This window comes from Papio anubis, chromosome 6, assembly GCF_008728515.1.
Source record: "Papio anubis isolate 15944 chromosome 6, Panubis1.0, whole genome shotgun sequence".
NCBI classification, from domain to species: Eukaryota; Metazoa; Chordata; class Mammalia; order Primates; family Cercopithecidae; genus Papio; species Papio anubis.
The window spans coordinates 30,784,611-30,798,715 of NC_044981.1; the positions used below are offsets into that span (position 1 = coordinate 30,784,611).

The 14,105-nt window shown below is 50.4% G+C and overlaps 1 protein-coding gene across 7 annotated transcripts; it reads right to left on the reverse strand.

The window, feature by feature from the left end:
* Positions 1-1,277: 1,277 nt before the first annotated feature.
* On the reverse strand, positions 1,278-13,049 carry LOC108585414. 7 transcript variants are annotated; one of them, XM_031667651.1, is made up of 5 exons: positions 6,320-8,471; positions 3,231-3,353; positions 2,048-2,080; positions 1,773-1,803; positions 1,278-1,568 (listed from the first exon to the last, which is right to left on the reverse strand). In XM_031667651.1, the coding sequence occupies exons 1-5, from the start codon at positions 6,514-6,516 to the stop codon at positions 1,542-1,544; spliced, it is 411 nt and encodes a 136-aa protein (XP_031523511.1). In that variant the 5' UTR covers positions 6,517-8,471; the 3' UTR covers positions 1,278-1,541. The 7 variants fall into 7 exon arrangements, 2 of the variants coding, with proteins under 2 accessions (XP_031523511.1, XP_031523512.1); XR_004184543.1 differs by lacking the exon at positions 6,320-8,471 and adding an exon at positions 12,835-13,049 and having other exon boundaries at positions 1,278-1,803; XR_004184541.1 differs by having other exon boundaries at positions 1,278-1,803; positions 3,231-4,356.
* Positions 13,050-14,105: the final 1,056 nt, after the last annotated feature.

Here is a 14,105-nt window from a genome sequence, read left to right on the forward strand (position 1 = left end):
AGGCTGAGCTTGGCCTGGCCTCCGGAGCTCTTGAGGCTCATGCTGCTGGCCTAGTGCTTGATTCTGTTTGCAAGAGAATAGCCAACGGAATGCCTGTCTGTGAGAGATGATGATTGTCTGTCTGCTCCCAAAACTTGATCGCAGTGGAGGGCCTGGGTAAGTTCAACAGGGGCCGGGCCAGGGATCCCCAGCCGGAAGGCCAGAAGGCCAGGTCTGGACTGGGGCATGCCCCTCTCTGTCGATTTTAAGTAAGGCTTGTGCCTCCAGGCTCAGCCCTGCCTGGGCTTGTCTGCTGGGGTCATTGGCTCTGCCTTCTGAGGGGATGGGTGTCCTGTGGCCAGCTGTCTAATCTTGGTAGCATCCGTGAGTCTTTTAAGCCTTTTCCCCGACTCTGTCATGTTGCCTTTGTTCATGTGCCCATCTCCTGTCTGTGTAGACTTTCTGAGCCTAATTGTATGCGTGCATTTCAATACCTGCCACAGATCTGCCTGAAGGTCTACAAGGCAGTGGGGTTGGAGCTGTGTTCACTTCTCAGCCTTTAACTGCCCAAAAGGTAGATTACGGGGCCTGGTGGGGGTGGGAGGAACAAGCTTCGGAACAGGAGGAGGCCCCTCCCCAGCCATCTCAGTCCCCAGGACAGAACCATCACGGCACCTTTGTCATGCATCTCTGCTGTCTGCCAAGAAGACGGCCTCCCAGAGGAGGGGGAGGGGCAGGCCTGGGATTTGGCTGGAATCTCCACACCAGTGTTTCTCAGCTTGCCATCCTACAGGTTCCCCAAAAGCGCTCTCCCAGCCAGTCCAGAGAGTCCCTGCTGCCCATTTTCCTAGTGGTTCCTAAAACACCTTCCACAATTTCCCCACTCAACACCACCCTCTTGTTTTAGATTACAGTTTGTACTGTGGGTGGTGTATTTCTGGCTTGGGCAAGAGGCCCATTCCCGAGAGGGATGCAGACAAGGGGTTGGTGCCTGGGTCCCTGGCTGCCTTGTGGCTGGATATGAGCCAGGTCAGGGCCTCCTGCATGCCTAGAGTTCTAGCCAGCCCCCTCCTGGGGTGCTCAGGGTTGATGGGAGGTTGAGGCATGCTTTCCTTCCGTCTCACCGTCCTGTTATGCCTGAAGGGTAGGTGGCTTCACTTCAGCCAAGGTCAGCTCTCCCAGGCCCGGACCAGTGCTGGGGACCACCGTAGGGCTCTGGAGGAGACTGGAAACCAGGCTGAGTCATCAGAACTGGTCCCATGATTCCCTGGGTCTTAGAAAGTCACCATAAAAAGATAACTTCACATACACCTTTATTATGACAGTACAATGTCAAGACTCTTCACAGAGCACTGCCAGGGGACCCAGGTGAGGCCCACCTCTCCCCACCAGGTGTGGCGGCTGGCATGGCTGGATGGGGAGAGGAGACATAGCCTTTACAAGCGTCAGCCCAGCTCCTCCTCCTCACTTTGGAAGATGGGGTGCTGTTTGGTTGAAAAAACAGCTGAAAAACTCAGTTGGGACCAATGGAGACTTGCTCTCGACCAGGTCTAGGAAACTACTTATTTTGACTTCTTAGGCCTGTCAATCTGAAGGCAAAAGAAAGGGAAGAAATGGAGGGCTGAGGGTTCAGGCCTGGCCCACCGTGGGAGATGATCTCTCTTAATAGTAATTTAGACAGATTCCTTTGCTCACTGTGGACCAAGTCCCCTCTTCTCAACAATGGAACCTCTGATCTCCACCATGAGACCTGCAAACTGAGGTCACCTTATCCCAAATCCAGACACTCTTACCTCAAATAGAGGAGTCAACTCTAGTTGTAGCCTATAGGGAGTCAGAGGTGAGAGCAAGAGGAGTGGGGAGGATTGGTTAGGAACAAACTAGGAGGTGGACCAGGTTCTAAGTTCTGGCTCTGACTCCCCTGGCTAATGGCACCTCCCCCCCCTCCTGTGGTTTCCTCACCTAGTAAAGAGGATTTGGACTAAATGAACTCTAAATTTCCTTCCAACTCAGACATAAAATTGCTGCCCCACTCTCATATGCCCTCCCATCTACCCACCCCACTTACTTGACATGGGAATGTAGACTTCTCTCAGCACACCTGTGAAGAGAAATGGGGGTAGGAAAGCTGGAAGTGGTGTTCAATGAGAAGTTGGCACAGGCCTCCCCGTACCCCGCCACCTACCTCCAAGCAGCCTTCCTGGGGAATTCTGGAAGGTTTGAAGTTTGATCAAGAGATATAGGAGGAAGCCAGGAGCAGTGGCTCATGCCTATAATCCTAGCACTTTGGGAGGCTGAGGTGGGCGGATCACTTCAGGTCAGCAAGCCCGAGACTGTCTTAGCCAACATGGTGAAAACCCTGTCTCTACTAAGCAAGAAAAAAAATGGTGGCTTTGTTTGTTTGTTTGTTTTGCATGTGGTGGTGCATGACTGTAATCCCGCTACTCAGGAGGCTGAGATACAAGAATCGCTTTAACCTGGGCAGCAGAGGTTATAGTGAGCTGAGATCGAGCCACTGCACTCAGCAACTGCACTGCCTGGGCAATAGGATGAGACTCTATCTCAAAAAAAAAAAAAAGAAAAGTAAAAAAAAGAGAGAGAGATAGGAGGAGTTTGAGAGCCCAGTTTTGATTTGGTTTTCATTGCTTGGGTGTTTATGAGAAACATACCTGGGCACGGTGGCTCATGCCTGTAATCCCAGCACTTTGGGAGGCCGAGGCGGGCGGATCACAAGGTCAGGAAGCCCGAGACCAGGCTGGCCAACATGCTGAAACCCCATCTCTACTAAAAATACAAAAATTAGCCTGGTGTGATGGTGGGCACCTGTAATCCCAGCTACTTGGAAGGTTGAGGCAGAAGAATTGCTTGAACCGGGAGGCGGAGGTTGCAGTGAGCCGAAATCGCATCATTGCACTCCAGCCTGGGCAACAACAGCGAAACTCCATCTCAAAAAAAAAAAAAAAAGAAGAAAGAAACATACTTCAGGAGGTAAAACTTCTCACGGGTAAGATCGGGGAGGAAGGAGAGGGAGAGAGAGAGACAAAGAGAGAGATGGAGAGAATGTATACGTATATTGGGAGAAGGCAACATAAGTCAGCTAGAGAGGAAACAGGAACCCTAACCCACTCGCCTCTCTTCATATTCCCTAGGCTGCTCTTCTTGAAATTTCTTTTCTCAAGCCCCAGCCTCCCAGAGAGACTGATGTCCAGTGATGCTTAAGGTTGCTTCCAGCTCTGATAGTCTGAGCATACCTGCTGTCCTGCCCTTTCTCCACTTCTTCCAGAGGAAGGCACCTGCAGCTCTCACAACAACCACTGCGAAAGCCAGAAGCCCACAGAAGATCCAGACTGGGGGGTGCTTCATGTGGGGAGGCTCTGAAAGGCAAGAAAGTATGTGGGTCTCTGTGAGACCAGCCGGGCTCCCTACCTTTGCTACATGCCTCCAAACCCCAGTTGCTCATCTGAGGTTACACAAAGACTCAGCATCAGCCCGGTGCGTCACCAGACAGGAGAACCCATGCTCACGTCAAAGGGATCACAGCGGACTGCTGACTCTGAGCAGTGCCATGCCCCAGGGGGTAAGTGGCTTAGGGTTCCAGGGACTCGGGGGCTGGGGCAGCCCATCCCTCAGCTAAGTTAGCTGGATACTGGAGGATAGAAGTCAAGGGCCTAGCATGTTGGGATGGCTCCTCTCCAGGGGCTTTGCAGAGAGTCCCATGCACCAAGGGGAGTAGTGGGACAGGGAAAAGTGGTGGCAAAGACCTCCTAGACAAACTGGCTGCCTCTGGTCTTATCAAGCTGCCACACATCCTCCACACCAGGACTTCAGGCACCATTCCACTGTGTTCCATGGTGACTGTAGGTGATGCCCTACCCTGAGAGCCCTTGGGTGCTCAGTCGTGGGTCAGAACTTGAACACCAAGTGGGAAAAGGGCTGACCAAGCACGGGAGAGGAAAGGCAAGCAGAGTGGCTAGGACGGTCAGCAACAGAGCTGTGTTCATTTAGGACATGGGTATTGGAGTTTTGAAGGCTGGCTGAGGGGCCTGCACTCCATCCCTCCCACAGTGCCCTCAGCTCCTCCACCTTCCCCGCACTGACCAGTCCACAACTATCAACTACCTACGGTGGGCTGAGGTCCCACCCCAGCTTTCAGGTATTTCCAGAGAGGGTAGATGCAGCTCTAGGTCAGGAAGGATTGTTTCCCTCCCTTCTCCCCTTCTGCAGCTCTGCTTGGTTCTGGCTGGCCTTTGCTGGAGTTGAAAGACTCAAGTGTGCTAAGAAGGAAGTCCTGGCCGTCATAGTTGTAGTGCCAGTGTCCCCAGCTGCTCTGGTTCCTCAACAACTCACAGGCCACTGTGGTCTGGAGGGTGTGTGACTCTGAAAAGTCAAAACCCCAGAACTCCAAAGTTACAAGAGGGCAAAACGGTGGCTCTCTCCACCTCCACTCCTACCTCCTCCCAAAATGCCTGAAATTCCCTTCTCTGATAAACCCTCACTCATTCCCCAAGACATATCTTCTCTGTCATCCACATGCCCACTGAAGTCACGCTGCATCCACCCTCCCTCCCCTGCAGCAAGCGGCTCCCTCCCATGTACCCAGCATGCCCTGTTCAGCCACACATACCCACCCGCCCTCCTGAAGGCCCAGCACAGACAGCACTGTGTTTAAATCCCTGATCTACATGCCAGCTACTGGCCATATGCCCATGGCAAATGTAACAGAATCTCTCCAGGCCTTGCTTTCTTCATTTGGCAACTGGACATAAGCATAGTCTCTACCACACAAGTAAGAATTTCATGAGATAATCCTTGCCAGTGTTAATGTAGGACCTAACAATAAGAAATCAAGAACTAGTAGCTGCTATTGTAAGGTGTATTATTGTTAACAGCAAAATGAACAGCACTTACTAGGCTTAAATGTTTGCTCGATGAAAAAAAAATGATATTGGTTAGAAATATATTTTGCTCACCGGGCGCAGTGGCTCACGCCTGTAATCCCAGCACTTTGGGAGGCCGAGGTGGGTGGATCACCTGAGGTCGGGAGTTCGAGACCAGCCTGACCAACATGGAGAAACCCCGTCTCTATTAAAGATACAAAATTAGCCGGGCGTGGTGGCACATGCCTATAATCCCAGCTACTACGGAGGCTGAGGCAGGAGAATTGCTTGAACCTGGGAGGCAGAGGTTGCGGTGAGCCGAGATCGTGCCATTGCACTCCAGCTTGGGCAACGAGAGTGAAACTCCGTCTCAAAAAAAAAAAAAAAAAAAGAAATATATTTTGCTCAGGTCACCAGGGTTCTTATTAACTACTGGTGGTGGCAGGAGGTGAATGTCAGAAAAAGGCCAGTTTTTCCCATTTCCTGGATTTGAGAAAGATGGATAAGATTTTTTCACCTGGCCAGGTGCGGTGGCTCACACCTGTAATCCCAGCACTTTGGGAGGCCCAGGCGGGCAGATCACGAGGTCAGGAGTTTGAGGCCAGCCTGGCCAACATGGTGAAACCCCATCTTTACTAAAAATACAAAAATTAGCCAGGCATGTTGGTGTGCACCTGTAATCCCAGCTACTTGGGAGGCTGAGGCAGGGGAATCGCTTGAACCTGGGAGGTGAAGTTTGCAGTGGGCCGAGATCATGCCATTGCACTCCAGCCTGGGCAATAAGACAAAAAAAAAAAAAAAAAGACTATTTTCACCTGAAGGGAAGGCTTGAGAGCTTAAAGACAGTGGTTTATTTATTTATTTGAGACAGAGTCTTGCTCTGTCGCTCAGCCTGGAGTGCAGTGGTGCTATCTCGGCTCACTGCAAGCTCTGACTCTGGGTTCATGCCATTATCCTGTCTCAGCCTCCCCAACAGCTGGGACTATAGGTGCACACCGCCACACCCAGCTAATTTTTTGTATTTTTAGTAGAATGGGGTTCCACTGTGTTAGCCAGGATGGTCTCGATCTCCTGACCTTGTGATCTGCCAGCCTCAGCCTCCCAAAGTGCTGGGATTACAGGTGTGAACTACCGTGCCCAGTGCCTGTGGGTTATTTCTTGTAGAGTGGCTCACCTCGGTCGTGGCAAGACCTCATATCAACCTACTCTCGGCGATGACCTGCACCAGTCCCTTTGGCACCACTGGGTACATAAAACAAGGTCTGCCGGGATACCCCCAGGCGGAGGAGATAGCATCAGGATCTCAGTGAAGCAGGGTGGTATCTGAGTGCCTAGCACAGTGCCCTAATGCAGAGCTAATGCATCTTTAGCTAAACAATAATGAATGCAGCTGGGCGATCTTCAGACCTATATTGAGCTCTTCTCTCTTTCCTGCCTCCTCCTGAGTCCCCATGCCTAATCACCTTGGCTCTGGTTGTTGTGTGCCATGATACTCCTCAGGATGGTGACAAGGTGCTGGGCTCTGGCCTTCAGTCTGAGAACTAGCTTCTCCCAAGCTCTTAGGTCCCTGGCCTGAGCCCAGGATGTGCGGGGCTCTGCCCCCTGCCCTCCTTGCAGCACCATAAGAAAGGGTGGTCATCCAGATGGCCTGAGACTTCATAAGGGGCTTGCCCAGGGCAGGACTGGGAAAGAGCAATGAAGTTGTAGTGCAGAGAGTGGGTTGCTGAGGAAAAGAGAATAATGGGAAAGGGTTATTTTCCAACAGGAGTCTGGCCTGGGAGACACTGCACAGGGTGCCTATGTGGTGAGGCTGTGTGACTATTTTTTAGAGCACCAAAGGAGTGGGTAAGGGGAATGTGGACTGAACAATGGGAAGGGAACCTCTTGTCTCCCTGCAGGGCCTCATCTAGACTCATTGTTTTAAATAGTAATGACTCCCAAATCTCTACATCCCTGCTCTTCACATCGGTATATCCAACTAACTAACTACCTGTTGGTCATCTGCACCTAAGGTTCCATATGGCCTCAAATCTGACACATCCAAAACTGAGTATTTCCTCTTGGCCCTGGCCATGGAACAACCTGCCTCTCATCCTATACCCCTGCTGGGTGGCATCATCCTCTCACCTGCCTGCTTACTCAAGCCAGAACTGGGTTGAGGTGTGGGCAACTACCTCAATGTAGCCTCCTGGTACAACAGCATGTAGCAATCTGAGAGGTCATGGAACAAAAAGGCTCATGGACCAAATTTAAATACTCAAATAACATGGTTTATTCAATAAATGTAAACACATTCTGAGAAGCAGGAGCCAAGTGCTGGGTTGGGTCAACACACGGGAGAGGGTGCAAGTTGGGTGGAATGATCACACCAGCTGAACTGTGGGTCATGCAGTGTGCATACCCATCACATTGAGACTTCATGAATCCTGAGTGCCTCACGTCTCACGTATTTAGGGTACTGTGAATATTTAGTGCCTACTCAGTCCTTCTGTCCCTTTCAATCTCTGTACACACGAATATGTTGTACTATCTACAGATGACTAATTTAGTTATCTATGTGCAACACTTCTTTTGAGTCCCCTCCAGCCTGTTTGTTTTCCTGTCTTCTACAACAGAATTGGATATTCCCAAACAGTCGGCATATCTGGTGTTTATCCTAGACTGCTGACTCCCTTCACACCCCCTACTTCAAACAGTCACCAAGCCCTGCTGATTTTTAACTTCCTGTTTCTTGAATCTGGACATTCCTCTACCTCCACCAAACCAGCCCATAGTATAGTTTGCTTGGATTATAGCCAGAGTCTTTCTAACTGGTCTCTCTCCCTCCAGTCTTAAGCATCTAAAATCTGTCCTCCTTGATATAATCAGAATGATCTATCCAGAAATACATATCAGACCGCATACCTCTCTGCTCCTCCTCTAAGGATTCCCCTTTTGTCCTCAGGATAGTTTCCAAGCTCCTTAGCAAGCTAAACAAGGACGCTTGAAAGCTGCTGTCTCCACCCTCATCACACCCTGCCTTCACCTGACCCACTTGGAACAGGAAGGTTGGAGCACTTCTGTACTCCTCCTGCAGTTCCACCTCCCAGTGCCTTCCTGAGATGGTCCACTGGAGGGAAGACCCATCCTTCCCTTCTCCAAACACCACTTAATCCCTTTCATTAAACCCTTACCCTGGCCTCAAACCATCTACCACGCTGCTCTACTCCTTTATTTCAGAGATGGCTCTGACTTTCACTCAGAGGTGGTGGGCTAACCCTGACACTCACCCTACCACTTGTCTATGGCTGTGCTTCCCTCTTGGGGGCCATCTCTTTTCCTGTTCAGAGCTGATTCCTCTAACTCCCTTGATCCCTTGGTTATTCCCTCTATTCAGCAGGAAAGTCCTGAAAACCAGCTCCTCACAGAGGTAAAAGGGTACAGTGCAGTGCTCTCCAAGCTCCCAGGAGCCTGAGAATCACCTGGGTTGTTTCTCAGGCCTTTTCCCTTAAGAGCCTGACTCAGAAGGGTTGGGTCCAAAATTATTTATGTATGTATGTATGTATGTATGTATTTAGACAGAGTCTTGGTCTGTCACTCAGGCTGGAGTAATTTTGTATTTTTAGTAGAGGCAGGTTTCACCATGTTGGCCAGGCTGGTCTCGAACTCCTGACTCCTGACCTCAGGTGATCTGCCTGCCTAATTTTTTTTTTTGAGACAGAGTTTTGCTCTCGTTGCCCAGGCTGGAGTGCAATGGCGTAATCTTGGCTCACCAAAACCTCTGTCCCCTGGTTCAAGCCGGCTCTCCTGCCTCAGCGCTCCTTCCTGCAAAGTAGCTGGGATTACAGGCATGCGCCACCACACCCAGCTAATTTTGTATTTTTAGTAGAGAGGGGGTTTCTCCATGTTGGTCAGACTGGTCTCGAACTCCTGACCTCAGGTGATCCACCCACCTCAGTAGGCATGTGCTACCACACCCAATTAATTTTTATATTTTTTGTAGAGTGGGGTTTTGCCATATTGTCCAGGCTGGTCTCAAACTCCTGGGTTCAGGCAATCCACCCACTTCAGCCTCCCAAAAGTGCTGGAATTACAGGTGTGAGCCACTGTGCCCAGCCTTTTTTTTTTTTTTTTTTGAGACAGAGTCTCGTTCTGTCGCCAGGTTGGAGTGCAATGGCATGATCTCAGCTCACTGCAACCTCCACTTCCCAGGTTCAAGTGATTCTCCTGCCTCAGCCTCCCGAGTAGCTGGGATTACAGGCACGTGCCACCACACCTGGCTACTTGTTGTATTTTTAGTAGAGATGGGGTTTCGCAATGTTGGCCAGGCTGGTCTTGAACTCTTGACCTCAGGTGATCCACCCTCCTCGGCCTCCCAAAGTGCTGGAATTAACAGGCATGGTTTTTCAACGCGGACCAGTCCTATATTTGTTTTTCGTGGGGTCAGTCTTGGTCAATAGTGGTCACACCTATAATCTCAGCACTTTGGGAGGCCAAGGCGAGTGGATCACGAGGTCGAGTTCCAGACCAGTCTGGACAACACAGTAAATCTCGTCTCTACTAAGGATACAAAATTTAGCCAGGCGTGATGGCATCGCACTTAATCCCAGCTACTCAGGAGGCTGATGCAGGAGAATCACTTAAACTTGAGAGGAGGAGGTGGCAGGAGCCGAGATCAGGATACTGAACTCCAGCCTGGGCAACAGAGTGAGATTCCGTCTTGAAGAAAAAAAACAAAAAAACACAAAAATTAACTGGATTGAACCCGGGAGGCGAGGTGGTAGTGAGCTGAGATTGCGCCATTGCACTCCAACCTGGGAGACAAGACTGAAACTCCGTCTCAAAAAAATAAATAAATAAAATACAAACATTAGCTGGGCGTGGTGGTGTGTGCCTGTAATCTCAGCTATTTGGGAGGCTGAGGCAGGAGAATCACTTGAACCTGGCAGGCAGAGGTTGCTGTGACTCTAGCCTGGGAGACAGAGTGAAATTCCATTTCAAAAACAGAACAAAACAAAAGATGGGGTCTTGCTTGCTATGTTGCCCATGCTGGAATGCAGAGGCACAATCATAGCTCACTGCAGCCTGGAACTCCTGGGATCAAGTGATCTTCCCACCTCAGCCTCTTGAGTAGCTGGAACTGCAGGGACGTTCTACCATACCCAGCTCAAGAGACGGAGTCTGGCTCTGTCACCAGGCTGGAGTGCAGTGGGGTAATCTCGGCTCACTGCAACCTCTGCCTCCTAGGTTCAAGCGATTCCCCTGCCTCAGCCTCCCAAGTAGCTAGGATTACAGACATGCACTACTACCCCCAGCTAATATTTGTATATTTGGTAGAGATGGGGTTTCACCATGTTGGCCAGGATGCCTTTGATCTCTTGAGCTCATGATTTGCCTCGGGCCGGGCCTGCCACAAAGTGCTGGGATTATGCATGGAGCCACTATACTGGTCTTTTTTTTTTTTGAGACAGAGTCTTGCTCTATTGCCCAGACTGGAGTGCAGTGGTGCCATCTCGGCTCACTGCAACTTCCTTCTCCTGGGTTCAAGCCATTCTCATGCCTTAGCCTCCTAAGTACTTGAGATTACAGGCACCGGCCACCGCACCCAGATAATTGTTTCGATTTTTAGTAGAGATGGGAGATGGGGTTTCACCATGTTGGCCACGCTGGTTTCAAACTCCTGACTTCAAGTGTTCTGCCCGCCTCGGCCTCCCAAAGTGCTAGGATTACAGGCGTGAGCCACCTCGTCCATTCAAGAATCTGTATTTTTTTTTTTTTTGAGACAGAGTCACGCTCTGTCACCCAGGCTGAGTACGGGGTGGGATCTCGCTCACTGCAACCTCTGCCTCCAGGGTTCAAGCGATTCTCCTACCTTAGCCTCCCGAAGGCACCAGAGGCGCAGACATTACGGCCTGGCAAATTTTTTGTATTTTTAGTACAGACAGGGTTTCACAGTGTTAGCCAGGATGGTCTGGATCTCCTGACCTGGTGATCTGCCCGCCTCGGCCCCTGAAAGTGCTGGGATTACAGGTGCGCACCACCACATCCGGCTGATTTTTGTATTTTTAGTAGAGTCAGGGTTTCACCATGTTGGCCAGGCTGGTCTGGAATTCCTGACCTCAGGTGATCCGCCTGCTTCAGCCTCCCAAAGTGCTGGGATTACAGGCGTGAGCGACCAGGCCCGGCCAAGAATCTGATTTTTTGTTTGTTTGTTTGGTTTGGTTTGGTTTTTTTGAGAGGGAGTTTCGGTCTTGTTACCCAGGCTGTAGTGCAATGGCACGATCTCAGCTCACTGCAACCTCTGCCTCCCGGGTTCAAGTGATTCTCCTGCCTCAGCCTCCTGAGTAGCTGGTATTACAGGCATGTATCACCACGCCCAGCTAATTTTTTTGTATTTTTAGTAGAGACGGGGTTTCTCCACATTGGTCAGGCTGGTCTCGAATACCCCACCTCAGGTAATCTGCCCTCCTCGGCCTCCTAAAAGTGTTGGGATTATAGGCGTGAGTGACCATGCCTGGCCAATAATCTACTTTTAACAAGCACCTCAGATGATTCTTTTAAGACATACTACCTTGGACAAGGTTTTCACTCTTTGGGCCTCACGATCTTCATATATGAGAAAGTTACCAATCTCAGAGGATTAGAGGTCATACCAAAAAACACACCTGGTAGTTACGTTAAAATACATATATATATTTTGTTGTTTGTCTGTTTTGAGACGGAGTCTCACTCTGCTGCCCAGGCTACAGTGCAGTGGTGCAATCTTGGCTCACTGCAAGCTCCGCCTGCCGGGTTCACACCGTTCTCCTACCGCAGCCTCCCGAGTAGCTGGGACTACAGGCGCCTGCCACCACGCCCGGCTAATTTTTTGTATTTTTAGTAGAGACCGGGTTTCACCGTGTTAGCCAGGATGGTCTCGATCTTCTAACCTCATGATCCTCCAGCTTCGGCCTCCCAAAGTCTAGTACAGGCGTGAGCCACCACGCCCGGCCACGTTAAAATGTATTTTTAAGTCCAGGTTAAAAACCGCGACGAGGCGAAACCCCATCTCTACTAAAAAAATACAAAACTTAGCTGGGCGTGGTGGTGCATGCCTGTAATCCCAGCCACCTGGTGGTAGTTTTCGAGACAGGAGAATCAAGTAGAACCCGGAGGCTGAGGCTGTGTGACAGATTGTGCCACAGAACGCCCAGCCTGGCGACAGAATTGACTCGCCTCCAATATATATATATATACACACACACACACGATGTGTATATATGTATATTTTTAACAAACACAGCTGCTATCATTGGCTCCTTTTCTCTTTTCTCTTCTTTTTTTGAGACAGGGTCTCACTCTGTCACCCACGTTGAAGTGCAGTGGCACAATCATGAGGCCCACTGCAACCTCTGCCTCCCAGGCTCAAATGATCCTCCCACCTCAGCCTCCAGAGTAACTGGGACTACAGGCGTGCACCACCACGCCTGGCTAATTTTTTTTGTATTTTCTTAGGTTGATATTATGTTCCCAGGCTGGTCTCCAACTCCTGCACTCTGGGCAATCCTCACCGGGCCTCCAAAGTCCTAGGGATTATGGGCATAAGGGACTTCCTACAGCCAAGTGTTTAATCTTCCGCTTTTTAGCATATGACAATTACTTACCACAGACAACCAGTTTCAGAGGAAGCCCTACCTACCCGCTAAGCCTGACTTTACAAAGCCCATCTTCCCAGACCCTCCCCTGGCCCAAAAGCTGCCCCAAGGGCCTCCCATAAAGGCCACAGTTTGGGGAAGGTTATGGCTCTGGGGAAGGGGAGAGGTGCTACATAATTGTCCCTCCTAATGCACTCAACACTACAAGGTAGAAGGCACTGGCCAGGCCTCCAGTGGTGGTGGTGGCACCCGGCCTCAGTCTCCCCGGAGGGCTGGACTCTCGCTGCCAGGCTGCAGGGGTCAGACGTTATCAGGGAGGGGAACACTTAGCAGGTATGGAGGGCGGAGCAGAGTCCCGCACTCACTGGCTTGACTTCCGGAATGAACCGTCACCAGCAAGGACAGCAGTAGGACGAGGGGTGCAAGAGGGCGGGCGGCCGGGGTTGGTACTTCTCGCTCAGGTCCAGGTCCCCTGCCACTAGTCCCGTGGATATCACGAGGCGATGCTCCCAGCCTGTACTCCCAGCCAGCGTAGTCCGGCCCAGCTCCCAGCTGAACATACCGAGGCTCCCATTGGACCGGAGCTAAAGGAGGTATGGACTTTACCTTTTTCTGAATCCCATTGCTAAATCCAAGTTCAACTAAAGCCGCCTCTCCTCAGCAGTGGGAGGAGTGATTGGGCTCACCTATACTTAAGAATTTGGGGTTTGATCAATCCTGCGGCTCACGCTTCTGTAATCCCAGCACTCCCAGCGGCCGGCTGGCTGGATCACCTGAGGTCAGGAGTAGGAGACCAGCCTGGACAACATGGCGAAACCCCGGCGCCCACCTGTAATCCCAGCTACTCGAGAGGCTGAGGCAGGAGAATCTCTTGAACCCGGGAGGCGGAACTTGCAGTGAGCAGATATAGCCAGAGCCACTGCACTCCAGCCTGGCGACAGAGTGAGACTCCGACTCAAAAAAAAAAAGGAGAATTTGAGGTTTAAGGTGTCTCTCCTTGGTCAGCTGTATTAAGTGCTTTGTAAGTGTTCAGACATCTTCCTGCCCATTTTTAAAATTTATTTTATTTATTTATTTATTTATTTATTTTATTTTATTTTATTTTATTTTATTTTATTTTATTTTATTTCTCTGTCGCCCAGGCTGGAATGCAGGAAAGGGATTCTGTATTACCGCAACCTCCACTTCCCACTAAGCTGATTCTCCTGCCTCAGCCTCCCAAGTAACTGGTATTACAGGTGACAGAGCAAGACAATGTCTAAAAAAAAGCAAAAAGGTTTTAAAAGAAAATACTGGAAAGGTAGAGACCCTAGAAGAGGGAGAAGGCCTTAAGGCAATCTCTTCTTCCTCTCTTCCCCACCATTCTTTCAGCCTGTGGGGAGAAGGAGAGTATGGGGTGCAAGGTAGATGAGAGTAGACAATTGTGAATATTTGAGGAGGGTTTTTGGGTTAGGGAGTGAGCTTCTTACTGATGTTATTTATTTTTTTTTGAGACCGAGTCTCACTGTGTCACCTAGGCTGGAGTGAGATCTCGGCTCACTGCAACCTCTGCCTGCCGGGTTCAAGTGATTCTCCTGCCTCAGCCTCACAAGTTGCTGGGACTGCAGGCAGGCATCACCATGCCTGGCTAATTTTT